Below are 13506 nucleotides of genomic sequence, written 5' to 3'. Positions count from 1 at the left end.
ACAAACTTAGGGACTATTTTAGAATCCCTTTACCATCCAATCACTTGTTTCTCCACAAAATTCAAAATTGTATACAGAGTCTAAAATTCACCTTTCTGCTTTATGCCAGCTGCTGCCACCTACGGGTGTGTTTGTGTACAGGGTGCTGCATGCGATCTGATGGATAAGAAATAGCCTGAGGAACCTGGTTTCTGCTTCCCACTCCTCCCTTGACTATCCTGAACAGCTCTACAAACTCTCAATGCTCTTTTCATGGCAGAACAGAGATAAAATGGCAGTGAACTGCTGCAGGCAATGGTGCTTTATCAGAGTTTGTAAATCTCTCTGACACCCACTGATTCAGAGCAGGAGAACAAGTCACCTCCATCCTGCAATCCAGACTAGCCAAAATTGACCCATCAAAAGCACTCTCCTCATCCAAGTTACTTCTGTCTTCAAATCCTTTCACTCCTTTCCTCTCTTGCTGCAAGAAGTTCCAGTTCTTTGGCCTTCTCACCAAATCTCTGTGAATGTACTTTTCTCCTTCTGGGCTTGTTTCTCTATTTTTCTCCACGTCACACCCTTCGTCTGGAACAGCTTTCCAGACTCCTTAAAATTCAGTTGGTTTATTTGGCCATTTAACAGCTCTTCTCTGCTGTCTGCTCCCACCTTCACTTTTAATCTTCAAGTACATCTGTCCAAATTGCATTAAATGACAGACTGCAAGATGCTGAGCAAACCCTGTCTCCTTACCTGTTCGTTAAGTAATGAATACCTCCACAGAACTGCTTCAACCATAGCAGTGAACAAAAACTGGCCATTTCTTTTGTCTTCTATTTTGATGGAAACAGAAGGCATGAGGGAGGGGAGAGAAACTTGTCTGCATTTAAGTTGGTCTGGCACTGACAGCAATTCAAAAGCAGCAGCACTAGGTTAGTCCACAGCTTGACAGTGAAATGAACCAAAAAGTAATTATAAATACAAGTAGAGCTCAACAGCTGACTTTTACCAACAACAAGGAGTGAAGAGCAAAAACTGACCAAAGGACATAAACAGTACTAAATATTTGGATTGTGAGAGAGACTGTAGTCAAGAACAAGGCATTGCTGTGCTTTTACTGTGTATACCCATAACTGCGTTTGTAAAGCAAGGGCCATGGGAAGATGATGAGTAAGAAGGCACATGTATATGTGACCATTATGGCTAAGCAGATAAACTCAAGAAAGGGATCCAGTGTAAAATGGGAAAGGGAGGAAGAATACATTAAGTATTCAGGCAAGTATGGGCTAATAAAATGCAGCTGCAAAGAGGAAAGCAGCTTTCTTCCTAAAATACAGCAGAGCGGGCCGTTGGACACTGGATTAAAACTGAGGGGCCACACCAGATGCCTCAGCAGAGATAAAACCCTGTTGTTTTTTTACTGATCAGATACATAGGCTGGGGTTGTCTCAACCAAGGATCTACAAACTTGAAATAATTTGGCATTTATTCTGATCACAAATTATCTGCGAATCAGTTTTGAGTTTTCCAAGCTTGTTTGTCATTCTAGATGGTCCAGACACTTCATGGCACAAAAATATTCCAGACTACCCTGTGCTAGCAAGATCGTTGAGTGACTGTTCAATATGATCAGCCAAGTAAGTTATATAAGATACTTCTATTTCTCACTTAAATCTCTGGGGTTTTGTTTGCTTTTTTTTTTAAAAAAGGAGGAAATCAATGGCCTTCTCCGTACTGACAAGAACAGGACCTGCAGAAGTAGAAACCTGCAGATTCAGTTGTTCTTGTGCCCAACTTTATGTCACCATGAGGAATATCTACAGTACAGCTGATACCACTGCTACCAGCAATGGAGCAGTAACCTGGACACACGCATCTTATCACAGGTCTCCTTTCCCACCTTGCATAAACAGATGAAGAAATTACCATAAAGAACTTCTTGATCTTTTCAGTGGAAAATACAAAACCCGATAGAGTGAAATGTACTGACAATAGGTTTACTTTGTTTAATTATGCTCTCATGAACAAATAGCTTGTTTCTGCAGACTACTAGTGGTCTATACATCACAGGCTGAAAGGCAACATTAGCTGAAGAATTCCAGCAGTAAAATTCACAAACACAAATTCATACAAACACTTTGAAAAACCTTTGTTTTCCACAAATGAGCTTGTAAATCACCCAGATTCATTGATTTGCATGTCCATAGGAAAAAAAAAAAATTATTAAAAAGGACCATAAATGCCAAAGCAGGTTTGAGATTTTAATGCACAGATGCTTGAAAGCCCCAATTTCTTTTCTGCAATATTTGTCCTACTGTAGATAAGAAAATGTGTTTTTTCCTTGAAATTCTTTGTTTCAATAATGAAGGTGATGGATGTTTGCTTGAGGCATCTATTTACCATTCCAACAACAACAATAAAATGGGTATTGATAATTTTATGCAGATCTCATCCCTGCAACTTTCCTGAGTGTTGTGTTCTGTACTTCTATTCAGCTCTTTGGAGAGCTCATTCTGCTGAAGAGAGCCATGGCTTCTAATGAGAGCCTTCTGCAGATGCCTGGCTTCTATAAATTGAGCATTAAAGCCATATTTACATAGCTGAAGGTCTAGCCCTTGAACTCTATCAAGACGGAAGCAGAATAAACAGATGGCAGAAGACTCATAATATGGAGCTGACACACCCAGGAGCAGGAGAGCTGTACACCGCAGAAGAAAAAAGTTCAGCGGGATGGGAATCATCCCTTCTTTCTCTAACTGTCTGTAAGAGGCTGTCACTCATGATCTCCTCCACCAGCTATTTCATGGCTTATGGGTGGCTGCTCTCCTACCTTGCACTAACATAATTTTATGCTACATATTTCAATTACTCCCTACATAAAAATAGTATACATGTATAATTCAGGCTGTGATCCAAAAGTCCACCCCCTTCCTGACAGGAGGGATTAATCTTGGAGAATACCTCATACTTTCAGATAATTCCACTCACTTCTCACATTACCCTCAAGTTCTCCCCCTTCGTTTCCCCCCTCCCACACACGTGATGTCGAGGGAAGGAAAAACAGGTAGGAAGGAGGGCAAGATTCCCATGTATCAGCTCAGGGAATGACAGGGAGCCAGATCTTCTCCCACGCTGACTGGCACACGGCAGCTCCAAGAGAACACAGTCTGCCAGCTAAAGGGCATGGCCAGCCCCTTCTCTCAATTGCCATCTGCGGCACGTACCGGCTGGAGGTGCACACTGCTCAATCCTGCGGGAACTGAAGAAGAGAGAATACACCACCATTTATCTCTGCTGGTGTCATCATCTTCCATTCTCCAGAGCTCATCACAGCATGATTTGGCCCGAGGCCTCAGAGCCTGCTCCAGAAGCCCTAAGCCAAACTAGAGGTTACACTGCCTGTGGTGCAGGGTGCCTGTGGCAGAGCTGGAACACTGGTAGCCAACGGCATGGTGGCTCTTGCTACAGCGTTCACTGAGAACACCCGCTGCCTCTTCTCCCTTTCATACTATCTGCTCCTTTTATGAACCGAACTAGGGACACCTTCATTACAGCTCAGCCCTGCAGCCCTATCAGATGCAGATGAGGAAGACTGCATCGGACCATGGAAAATTCTGATCCAGGATGTCTCCAAGTGGTTGTGTCTATCACAGTGAATGGAAGCAGTGTGTAATTTCAAGGCTGTTCTGCAAAACAAGTTACAAGTAGATGGGCTAATCAAGCTTTTTTAGGTTGTATTTCGTCTGAGTTTTAAGTTTCGGCAAGGCAAAAGTCAACATATTCCCTGGGTATGAAAAATTTCCTATGAGTCTTTTGTGACATATATGCAAAGAGTAATTAAAACCCAGTTTACAATGCATCTTAAAACCTGCAGTTCTGGGTTACTACATAAAACCCTGAAAATTAACCAACTGAAAAAAATAAACTGACTATAAACAAAGAGAAAGTGTTACTTCTCCTGTCCAAATAGAGTACTGCTGCAAAACATAAATAGCATAAAGGAAAAATAAACTGGATGTTTAAAATTCTCAGATTTCACTCTCATAGATGACTTCCATAACACAGGAAAGATAATTTAACTAAAAAAAGTAGAGGCTTTCAGATGCTGAGAGACTGCCTGAGCATTTGGTAGCCTGCACCGCAGCGCAAGTTTTCTTTGGATATCACTGGTTTGAGGTACTGGGCACTAATGAACACCTCAAATGAACCAGTCTCCAAGCAGTGGAACACTTGGTTTATTTGGTGTTGCCCATTTTCTTGTCTATTCCAGTGGCTTCTGACCCTTTATTGCAATTGCACTGAAGAGTCTACACATGAATGACAACTATGTGCAAAACAGTTGAGGAATGAATTCAGGGACTGAAAAATAGAGAAATTCCATTACCATATAAACACAGTCACACTCACCACCTAAGCAGGCAAAATATACAGCAAGCCTGTGAAACATCATTTTAACATGTACTAAATCTGGACTACAGGAATTGATGGGAATTTTGCCATTTACTTCACTGGGAACAGGCTCACATCCTAGATGTGAATACTTCACACCACTGCAAATATTATTTATTTTACAAGTGTTGCTCAGTTCATCGAGATGGCTGAAGTGCAACAATGACATGAGATCTCTTTTTACCCTGACTATTCCTGCCAGTAGATTTGTGTTCCTCCTGTTTCCCCTTGTGTGTGGGCTATGTGATATACGACGGGATATGGCTGAGATTGTAAATAGCTATATTCTAGTTGGGTATATTATCTAGGAGTAAATTTTCTATCAAAATGCATAGGATATTAGCAGCTTCATTAAAAGAATGGTTCATTTATGTACAGACTAAGTGCTATGCTTTGCATACAGAGTTTGGGATGCATCTCGCCAGTCTGTGAGAACGCCACATGGGAGGATTTCTTTTAATTTGTAGTTTGTTTGTTTTGCTACTTTTGCAACAGGTCAGGAGGAACAGTGGTATAGACAGACAGAAAGTACCACTGAAATTGGCACATCAAATGAAAACAAGTTTAAAAAAAAATCTCCGCCTGTTAAAAAATAAAAATAGAATTAAAACCATTTGGGGCTCGTCCAGCCAGTCGGTGATAACACAGCCAACACGGCTGCAAAGTCCATATTCAACTCTCAAGCTTTCAGGCTGGCATGGACTGGAAGCCCTATACACCTGCCTTTAGAAAGGAAGCACTATCTGCTGTCATTTCCTTCCGTGTGAGGGAAGGCAGAACGCCGGCTACCTCCAGCAGCCCCGCAGCAGCAAGCAGCCAGAGAAGAGCTCTGGGCAGATAACACCTCAAGCAAATTCTGGCATGAGGACAGCTTGTGGGGATCTACCCTCCTAAGATGATGGAAGAACACTGAGGGCTTTCTGCTGTGCTGTGAAAAACAGCACACTATGAAGTATAAGATCATTCAAATGAGGAAAAGGGTATGCTAAGTCAGTTGTTTTCTTGTATGTCTAGAGTGAAGATGTAGCGTCTTCAATGCCAACGGAAAACTACATTCTCTTTGAAAGCTCTGGCTCTGAACACCTCTCTCTAAAGATGGTGGGAAATTAAGCGCTAAATAACAATAACCTAAAACCCCACGAAAGCACTCAACTGGAGAGTTTTTGTTGGACTCATCAGTCCAGGTTCTTCAGCTGCACACAAGGGCTGTGAAAACAACACGCCTGAGCACACAGCATTACATCTGGAAGCACATATACCAATGCCATCCTTTCCACAGGAAAATTCTGAGGTACTTCCAAAGGTGGAAGTTTTCCTCTGGAATACATCTGTAGGTTCAGAGCAAACACACTGGAATAGCAATGGCTTGTACATGTTGCACGCAGTATACCACTCAGACTTAGGTAATACTTTAATCAGAAGAACTTTAAGGATTTCAGATTCATTAAAGAATTAAGCCACCTGAAACACATAAAGCAGTTAAGGGCAGGTCAGTAGCTCTTTAAAAGCAGGGCAAGCTGGAAGATACTCCCATACCACAAGGGAGGCTTCTACAGTAGGCATAGTGGCACAAACGGTAGCTGGGAATGGACTATGAGAGACTCAAGGTATAGACTAATGGTTTTTGTTTTGTCTGGGGTTTTTTCTTTTTTAAATATGATTGTTTTGCTTGCAGATAGAATACTTGTATTTAGCCTTGGGTTCCAGGTGCCTTTGTAGTGTTTAAACTCTAGGCTCCAGTTGTAGTTAGCAAGTATTTCCTAATTAAAAAGGAGGAAAGGGAAATACAGAAGGGATTACAGCCACAGCTTAGGGATGCATTACTCGAGTCACTCACTAGGGACTTTGTCGTATCCAGAAACAGTGAATCCTCCCAGTTTCTCTGGGCATCGGTTCCTGAGAGTAGTGGTACAGGACCAACGTTTCTCAGGGGACTCCTTAGGAAACTCGGGCTCGGAAAGCTCGCCTTTGCTGGTGAGTGATGTGGTCACTCTGCGTCTCGGTCCTCTGACTAAAACTACAGTCTGCAAGAGCCCTAACTGCTGAAACCCTTCCCCTCAACCAGACGATTCCCAGCGTTGGCCCGTGTCCCACCTGAAGAGAACGGCAGGGTCGGAAAGCGCGGGGATGCTCAGCCCCCGAGGCCGGACAGCGGCCTCTGCCTCGCTGAGTCACACAGCGAAGCCCCGCCGGGCGGGTGGGTGCCCCGGGCACCGGTCCCTGCCCGCTGTCCGAGGAAAACCCGCCACCCCGCCGCGGCGCGCCCCTCGCTGCTTCTCCCAAGAAGCACGACGGCCGCGGCGGAGTCCGCGCCGCCCGCGGCCCCTCCACGGTGCGCGGCCGCTGCCCCGAGGGACGGGCGGCCGTCGGCCAACGGCTCTCCGCCAGGCCGCTCCCCCGGGGACCCCGCAGGGCGCCTCGCCGCTGAGGCACCGCCCGGGCCCCCGCCGCAAAACTTTCCGCCGGGGCGCAGCGGCGGTCTCCCTCCCTCCCCGCCTCCCTTCCTGCGGCGCCGTCGGGGAAAGTTGCCGCCGCGGCGGGGTCCGGCTCCCCGGTCGGCCCCGCACGGAGGCGCGCCGGCCCGGGAAAAGTAGCGGCAGGTGGGGAGAGCGCGCCCCGCCGCCGGCGGCCGCTCGTCCCGCAGCCCCGCGGGCGGAACCCCCGTCCCGGCTGCACGGCGGCGGCCGCCCTCCCGCCGCGCCCGGGGCTGCGGAGCTCCTTACCCAGCCCCGGCACGAAGGTGTTGAGGAAGAGGCAGATGACAGCCACGGGGAACGGCATGTAGGGGATGGCGGCGCGCAGGGGGCCCTTCTTCTCCCGGACCTGCACCACCACCCCGCTGGAGGGGGCAGCGCCCCGGCTGGGCTCCCCGGCCGCCGCGCTCTCGCCGTCTTTGGGGAAGGGATCCATGGCCGGCGCGGCGCGGCCGAGGGTAGCGGTGCCCCGGCGGGCTCCCAGCTGCCGCCGCGCGCGCTCCCGCCGCCGCCGCGCGGCCCCGCCTGCGCGCGCGCGCCTGGGTGCCCCCCGCGCGGACCCCTCCCCTCCCCCCGCCCCTCGCGGGCTCCCGCCGCCGTTCCCGCCCCGCCGGCGCCGCTCCCTCCGCGTCCGCCCCCCCCCCCGCCGCTCCCTCCGCCGGCTCTCGGGCCTCCCGCCTCGGCTTACCCCGCCGTCCGCCACCAGCGGCGTCGGTTAGCAACGCCCCCGCGCGCCCGAGGCGGTTTGAGCCAACGGCGGCGCTGCCTCCCCCCCGCCGCCTCGCGCCCCTTCCTTCTGTCAGGGCTGTCTGCGCGCCCGGCCCCTCACGCAGCCCCCCCTCCGCCCCGGGCCCGCCGGCCTGTGTGCCGACACCGAATTTGGCCAAGTCGTCCGAAATCGGCGGGGCGACGGCAGTAAGCGGCGGGGAAAGCGGGCTGGGCTGTGTCCGGGCTGCCTGCCGGACCGCTTCCCGAGCCCGGCTCCATCGCGGGCGCGTTGAGGCGCACACCCCTCGCCGGGCTGTTGCTCGCCCAGACCCGCCCGGGAAGTGGGGAGAGAGCAGGGAGCCGTTCAGTTTAATCTTTGGGAAGGGGAAAAGCCATTTCAGTATGAGAGCGCGTAGAAGCGGTGAAAATAATGCCCCGTGCGGTTTTAAAAATAGCTGCGCTCCGAAGGTGTAAGAAAAGGTGTAAATTAAACCCACGCTCATTTATTGTTTGACAAACCCTGCTGTAAGGGGGAAGAGGAGGAAAAGGGAGGAGAGCCATGAGAATTAGAAGGCAGAGAAAAGGAAAATATGCCCCCGAAAAACTAATCGCAGTTTGGGACAGTGTGAAGATGTATCTTAATTCACATCGGTACCACTAGATGAAATGTCCTTTTGTAGGGCTGGTAATTAGTGTTCAGTACACAGTTTAATGGACGAAATGGTAATAGAACTTGAACGTGTCTGTAGTTAAAAATGATGACGAGGCTGCTCATTGCAGATAGGGTTCAGCAGAGAAAACAGGAAAAATATTAAAGGCATTAATACTGATATGAAATGTAAGTGTGACACACATACAGGATTTTTGCATAAGAGATAGAGGGTAGCCTGTGTCTTATTGTGCATTTCCAAGCTGTATTTTTGCTGAGGAATTCCTGCAATAGGAATTTAGGCCCCAACAGAAAATCTTGAAGTACTTTATATATGCCACTGGAATGCCACCTGACAAATACATGATTCAACAGTTTAATCGATTTCAGTACAAATTAGTACAATGAAAAAGTTAGGTAAACTGAATGACACAGATGCAGAATCCTGTTCCTAGATTATATTTTTATTTTTCTAATTGCTGGGTTCTGAACCATAAAAACATAGACATGCCATGTAAAATCTCTTATTTTTAACAACAGGTTTTCTTTGCTTATCTTCTGAGTGCCTTTCATCCAAAAAATCTTCTGACTTCTTTTTGATTAAACACACAATTTAGATGTGTTTCTGGAGCATATTAGCCAACCCGGCTGGGCTATTTTTTTTTTTTTTATGGTGACATTTATTTCTATCAAAATAGTTCATGACAGCCTATTATATCCCCTAGACACAAAGCTATTGGAGGGCTGCACCTTTCTCTTGGAAAGGTCTGATGTAACTGACATGAATTCTATCTTTCTCTGCTGGCTGATCAGACTACAGTCAGATGAGAAATCCTTATGGTACGAATATTGACTAATTAGAGCCTGTACAAAGCAGAATCTGCAGTTGGAACACTATCAGTAACTTACAGTGATATAATTCTCTATAGAGTCAACCAGATGAAGAACTGAGAAAGGTTCTGGAAATCACGTGTGGGTGAGCCCACATTACCTACACTAAAAGCAAGAAAAAGGCCGTTGTGAGAATAGCCCAAATAGAAAATCAAAGACAAAGATTAATTAAAACAATATTTTGTCAGAAATACTTAATAACAGGTTGTGCTTTTATGGAATATTTCCTTAGAAGATCTCAAAACATTTGACAAATGTGAGTTAATTCATTTACTTCTTTAAGATTAGTTGGCAATATGTAAGGCTTACTCTACCCGCTATTAAAAAGCAGCCACTTCTAGACTGAACTGCATCATTAATTCTGCGCTGCCAGTGTTCATGGAAGTTCTCAGGCGCCTAAGGCAAAAGTTATGACTGACTCAGAGTATATTAAAGATACCATCGTGTAACAAGTTGTGACATTTCCAAGCTTCTTTAAACAAGTGAATTGGTGGCAACATTACTCTGCTGTGATTGTTCCACTCTCCTCAAGTGGTGCGTGATAACCATGCAAACCATCTTGTACCCGTGTGCTGCATGCTTTACCATTACTCAGGAGACAAGGTTCTATGTGCTGGAGAGCTTAAATGAGGAAAGACAGTCGTTAACAAAAAAGTATGCTGGGACCTAGGTAAAAAAAATGTGACCCACGGCTGAATTTTTTTTTATTAAAAAAAGGTTAGTATTTATAAAAAGCAGTAATATTTGTGAGTATTAAGAATACTTAGATTTCTTCAGATTTGATCTTTGAAATATTCATTTCGCTTCTCAGCATGAAAATAGCTCACAGAACTGATATACATAACATTATTTGTCTGCAGTTGAGACACAAAAATGGTTAAAAACAAAAGAAAAAAAGAAAAAAGAAAACCAAGCCTGAATTCAAAGTGGTGTTTCAGACTGCAGAACTCCCCTGGCACACCACTGTAGCACCAATGTATTGACACACAGGACTGGGGACACATCCTCCCCAAGCCTTCTCCAGACTTCTCTCCATACTAGTGCTGCAGGAGGTAAGCACTGTAAAACCGAAGACAAGCACTGCAAGCTGTGCATCAAGGGCAGACACTTAGTAGCCTTAAGAAGTTGAGATGCCTACTCTTTCACCAGACATCCAGGAGATTAAAGTATTGTAGTTGGCCCTGGTGGCAACAAGACTGCAGGACCTCCTGCAGATAGGTGGGCCTTCCACACTGCTGTAGTTCTTAAAACCAAGTAAGTCTGGCCTCTGACTTCCTCTAGTCTTGAAAAGAGTACCTATAGTTGCCAGGTCCTTGATAAGCAAGCATGAAGAGAGAACCTGTTTATGAAATAGCCTTCTCTCAGTGCTGTCAAGACTTAAGCTGGACCTTCTGATTGACAGAAGCTGGTGGTCTTATTGTGAAGCCTTTGTGGTTAGTTATACTGCATGTGGACATTGCTGTGGGAAGTATATGCTGGAGCTTTGATCAGTATCCTGAGAGTTTTATGAGTCAGGCCTGGAGGATTCCAACATGTGGCTCACGGCCACCAAATTCTCGGTCAGAGGAGGCTAATTAGCTGAGAGCAGGAGAAGGCATTTATGTTACGGTCACTAGCTGACTTTCAAGGAGCTGTGATACCAGATTTTCATAATGGGAGATTTTCCCTTCGCTGGGTTTCTACAGTGGATAAACAAGCTGTATTTCAAACACTTTGCAGGCAGGGACATTTATAGTTATACACTAAAAATGTAAGGGAAGTGCTGTCAGGCGAAAGGGAACTTCAAGATCAGCTGGTTGTATGAGTTTACCCTGCTGTTGTAGAATAACTTTTTCTTCTTTCCCTGCTTGTACTAGTATTTAAGTTGTTCTTACGCAGTCAATGGAGAATTAGAGACCCTGCAAAATGAAAGGATGGTGCTTCTATGTTACAGTGTTCTGAGGACTGGGCACACCGCAGTTTGCCCCTGACTTTGGAAAGGGAGAAAACCTGCAAATTGAATACCAATGACATACCTACAGTAACCAGGGGTCCATCTCTTTGAAATACACCCCACTCCCGAGCTTGGATCCTTTCCAAAGCAGTCTTCTTAAGTATCATACAAGCATGTTAAGAGAGGTACAAAAATAGACCCAAACACAAATCAAATTTGAAGTGTTATTAACAAAGACAATAAGGACAATGCCCTGGGGGCAGGAGGAGCCCTGCAGTCTGCACTCCAGTACACCACTGTAAATCCAGCATTGCTCCATGTATTGTGACTGGAGTCCAGCTTTCTCCTAACAGAAAAGATCAATTAATTCCATTCACGTGCAGGAGATTAGAGTTATTGGATCACAGATGTGATACTGTCATTAACAAATCCATTGTATCAGCTGAAATTGGGGCTGGGGAGCCCTGTTTCTTCACAGAGACAAACATACCTCTGCACAGAGGAATGGTTTATTCATTAAGTACCACTTGTGGCACATGTAGACTTTGTTCTGATGGGACTGTCATGGCACTGAGACCTCATAAATTGTTTCCATCTGACAGATGTCAGACAGTCACATGAGACTGGGTTCGACTAAGTGGGCTCTTCCTGGTGCAAATGAGAGCTACACTTATTGCTGACATAGTACATGGGTCTATCCTGCACACACAAGATTCCAGACTAGTTTTGTTACAGACTTCAGAGGGACATAAAAAAAAGCTGAAGTGGATTCTTTGTGCCCAATCTGGTGGAAATCCTGCACTGATTCCAGTGGGAGCAATAGTAGCCTCATATTTATTAATTCATCTTCTGTTACATGAGTTTGTAAAAATAACAGGAAATCTTATTCTTTCCATAAATTTCTGTTAGCCTAAGACTTTTAATGGTGGCATTTGCAGCTGTGTCCTGCTATGTCTTGAGAATATGTGATGGTACCAAGATCACCAAGAAATGCTTTGGACTCCAGCACAAATCTCTTCCCCTGGCTCCTGCCTTCCTTTCCAGGCTTCAGTTAAACAATCCCTTCATCTTTACAGCCTGTGTGCAACCAATTGCAGTCAATTCTAGGAAGCATGAGGATCTCATCACTGACAGTCCTCATGTTTTAATGCGTGTAGCTGTTTTCCGTTCTTCCCAGCACATAGTGTTCATGCAGTCGTTCTTCCTCCAAACAGCTTTGGACTGTTATACATCGACCCCATGTGTCTGTGCCAGGCTCTGTAACATCCCCTAACCTTGCCCAATGTGAACTGTATAGCTCGGAGAGAAAATCCACAGTCAGTAAATCCTCCCAATGTAGAAACTGGGAAAAGATAGTTGGGAAAATCTGTCCCTGTCATAACAATGACAAGATAGGTGAGGAAAGAAGACAGGCACTAGAGAAACATGGTAGACATACTGGAGTGGCCCAAAGCAATTCTGCAAGCACAACCTTTTTTTTTTTCTTTTCCCTGTTCTGAGTTATGCACGCTTGCCCTGAAAGTAGAGTGGATACCCCAGTCACAATGGCTGCAACTCCCTGTGTAAGGAGCCCAAAAAAAAAGGGCATCTGTTAAATATGCAATGATACTGAAAGGCACATGGTTCTTCTCTACTGTGTTTCACTTTTGAAGTCCAGTGCCAGCCACGAGGGCTTCTCCCACATAAGCGAGTCAGACTTGTCTAGCACACTGTCTTGTTACGGAAAATGCCTTCTAGCAGCAAGTTAAATGTCAGTTGTCTTGGAGTTTGAGAAGAGAGGTGACCTTAAGCTAGAGTGGCTAGCTCAGGGTTTGTACTTTAAATTCTCTGGTCTCAGTATTCCCACATTCCAGGTTTTCCAAGAAATGTGAGATATGAATGGAGATCTGGAGCTCAATCCCTTGATGATTGCATCCCAGCTTCAGGTTTGGGTCTGTCTCCAGTTCAGTTGCCTGTTGCTGTCTTAGACTAGTATGGCTTAGACTTACTGTGAGTCTGCATCTGTCTAAATGATTTGGCAGCACCTCTAGCACGATCTCTAAAGGTTCAGAGATTCATTCTAGAATTTACTTGTGACTGTTACAGGTTAACAAAGATATTAACCTGCAGTGAAACCTGCAAGAGTGTCAGGCGGCTGCATCATGTAAGATAAAGAATGCAACCTGACTATAATCAATTTCTACCCTACTTGTCCACTAACACCAACTGCTTGTCAAATGCAAGTCCTTTGCTCTGAATCGTATCCTGGTGACAATTCTCTGCCACTGAAATAATGTTCTTTGTCTTTCTTTTCTTCTTCCCTGTCATGAAGTCTTTTGGTGGGAATGGACCTGAATGACAAAATTTAGAGGCAGATCTTAATTCACCTCCAAACATACCCCAAAATATGTAGAGAAGAAAAGGAGTGACTTGGTTTGGTCCTT

At 45.7% G+C, this 13506-nt stretch overlaps 1 protein-coding gene across 2 annotated transcripts in view; it reads right to left on the bottom strand.

The window, feature by feature from the left end:
* The window catches only part of STUM (stum, mechanosensory transduction mediator homolog), a 49951-nt gene extending 42572 nt beyond the window's left edge, over positions 1-7379 (bottom strand). For both annotated transcript variants that reach the window (XM_072858433.1, XM_072858434.1), the window contains exon 1: positions 7152-7379. In XM_072858433.1, the coding sequence (XP_072714534.1) occupies positions 7152-7338 (187 nt within the window). In that variant the 5' untranslated portion in view covers positions 7339-7379. The remainder of the gene's footprint in view (positions 1-7151) is intronic.
* Between the last annotated feature and the right edge of the window lie 6127 nt (positions 7380-13506).

The sequence above is a fragment of the Ciconia boyciana genome, chromosome 3, assembly GCF_034638445.1.
Source record: "Ciconia boyciana chromosome 3, ASM3463844v1, whole genome shotgun sequence".
In the NCBI taxonomy this organism is placed as follows: Eukaryota; Metazoa; Chordata; class Aves; order Ciconiiformes; family Ciconiidae; genus Ciconia; species Ciconia boyciana.
This window is presented reverse-complemented; position numbering and strand designations above follow the sequence as displayed.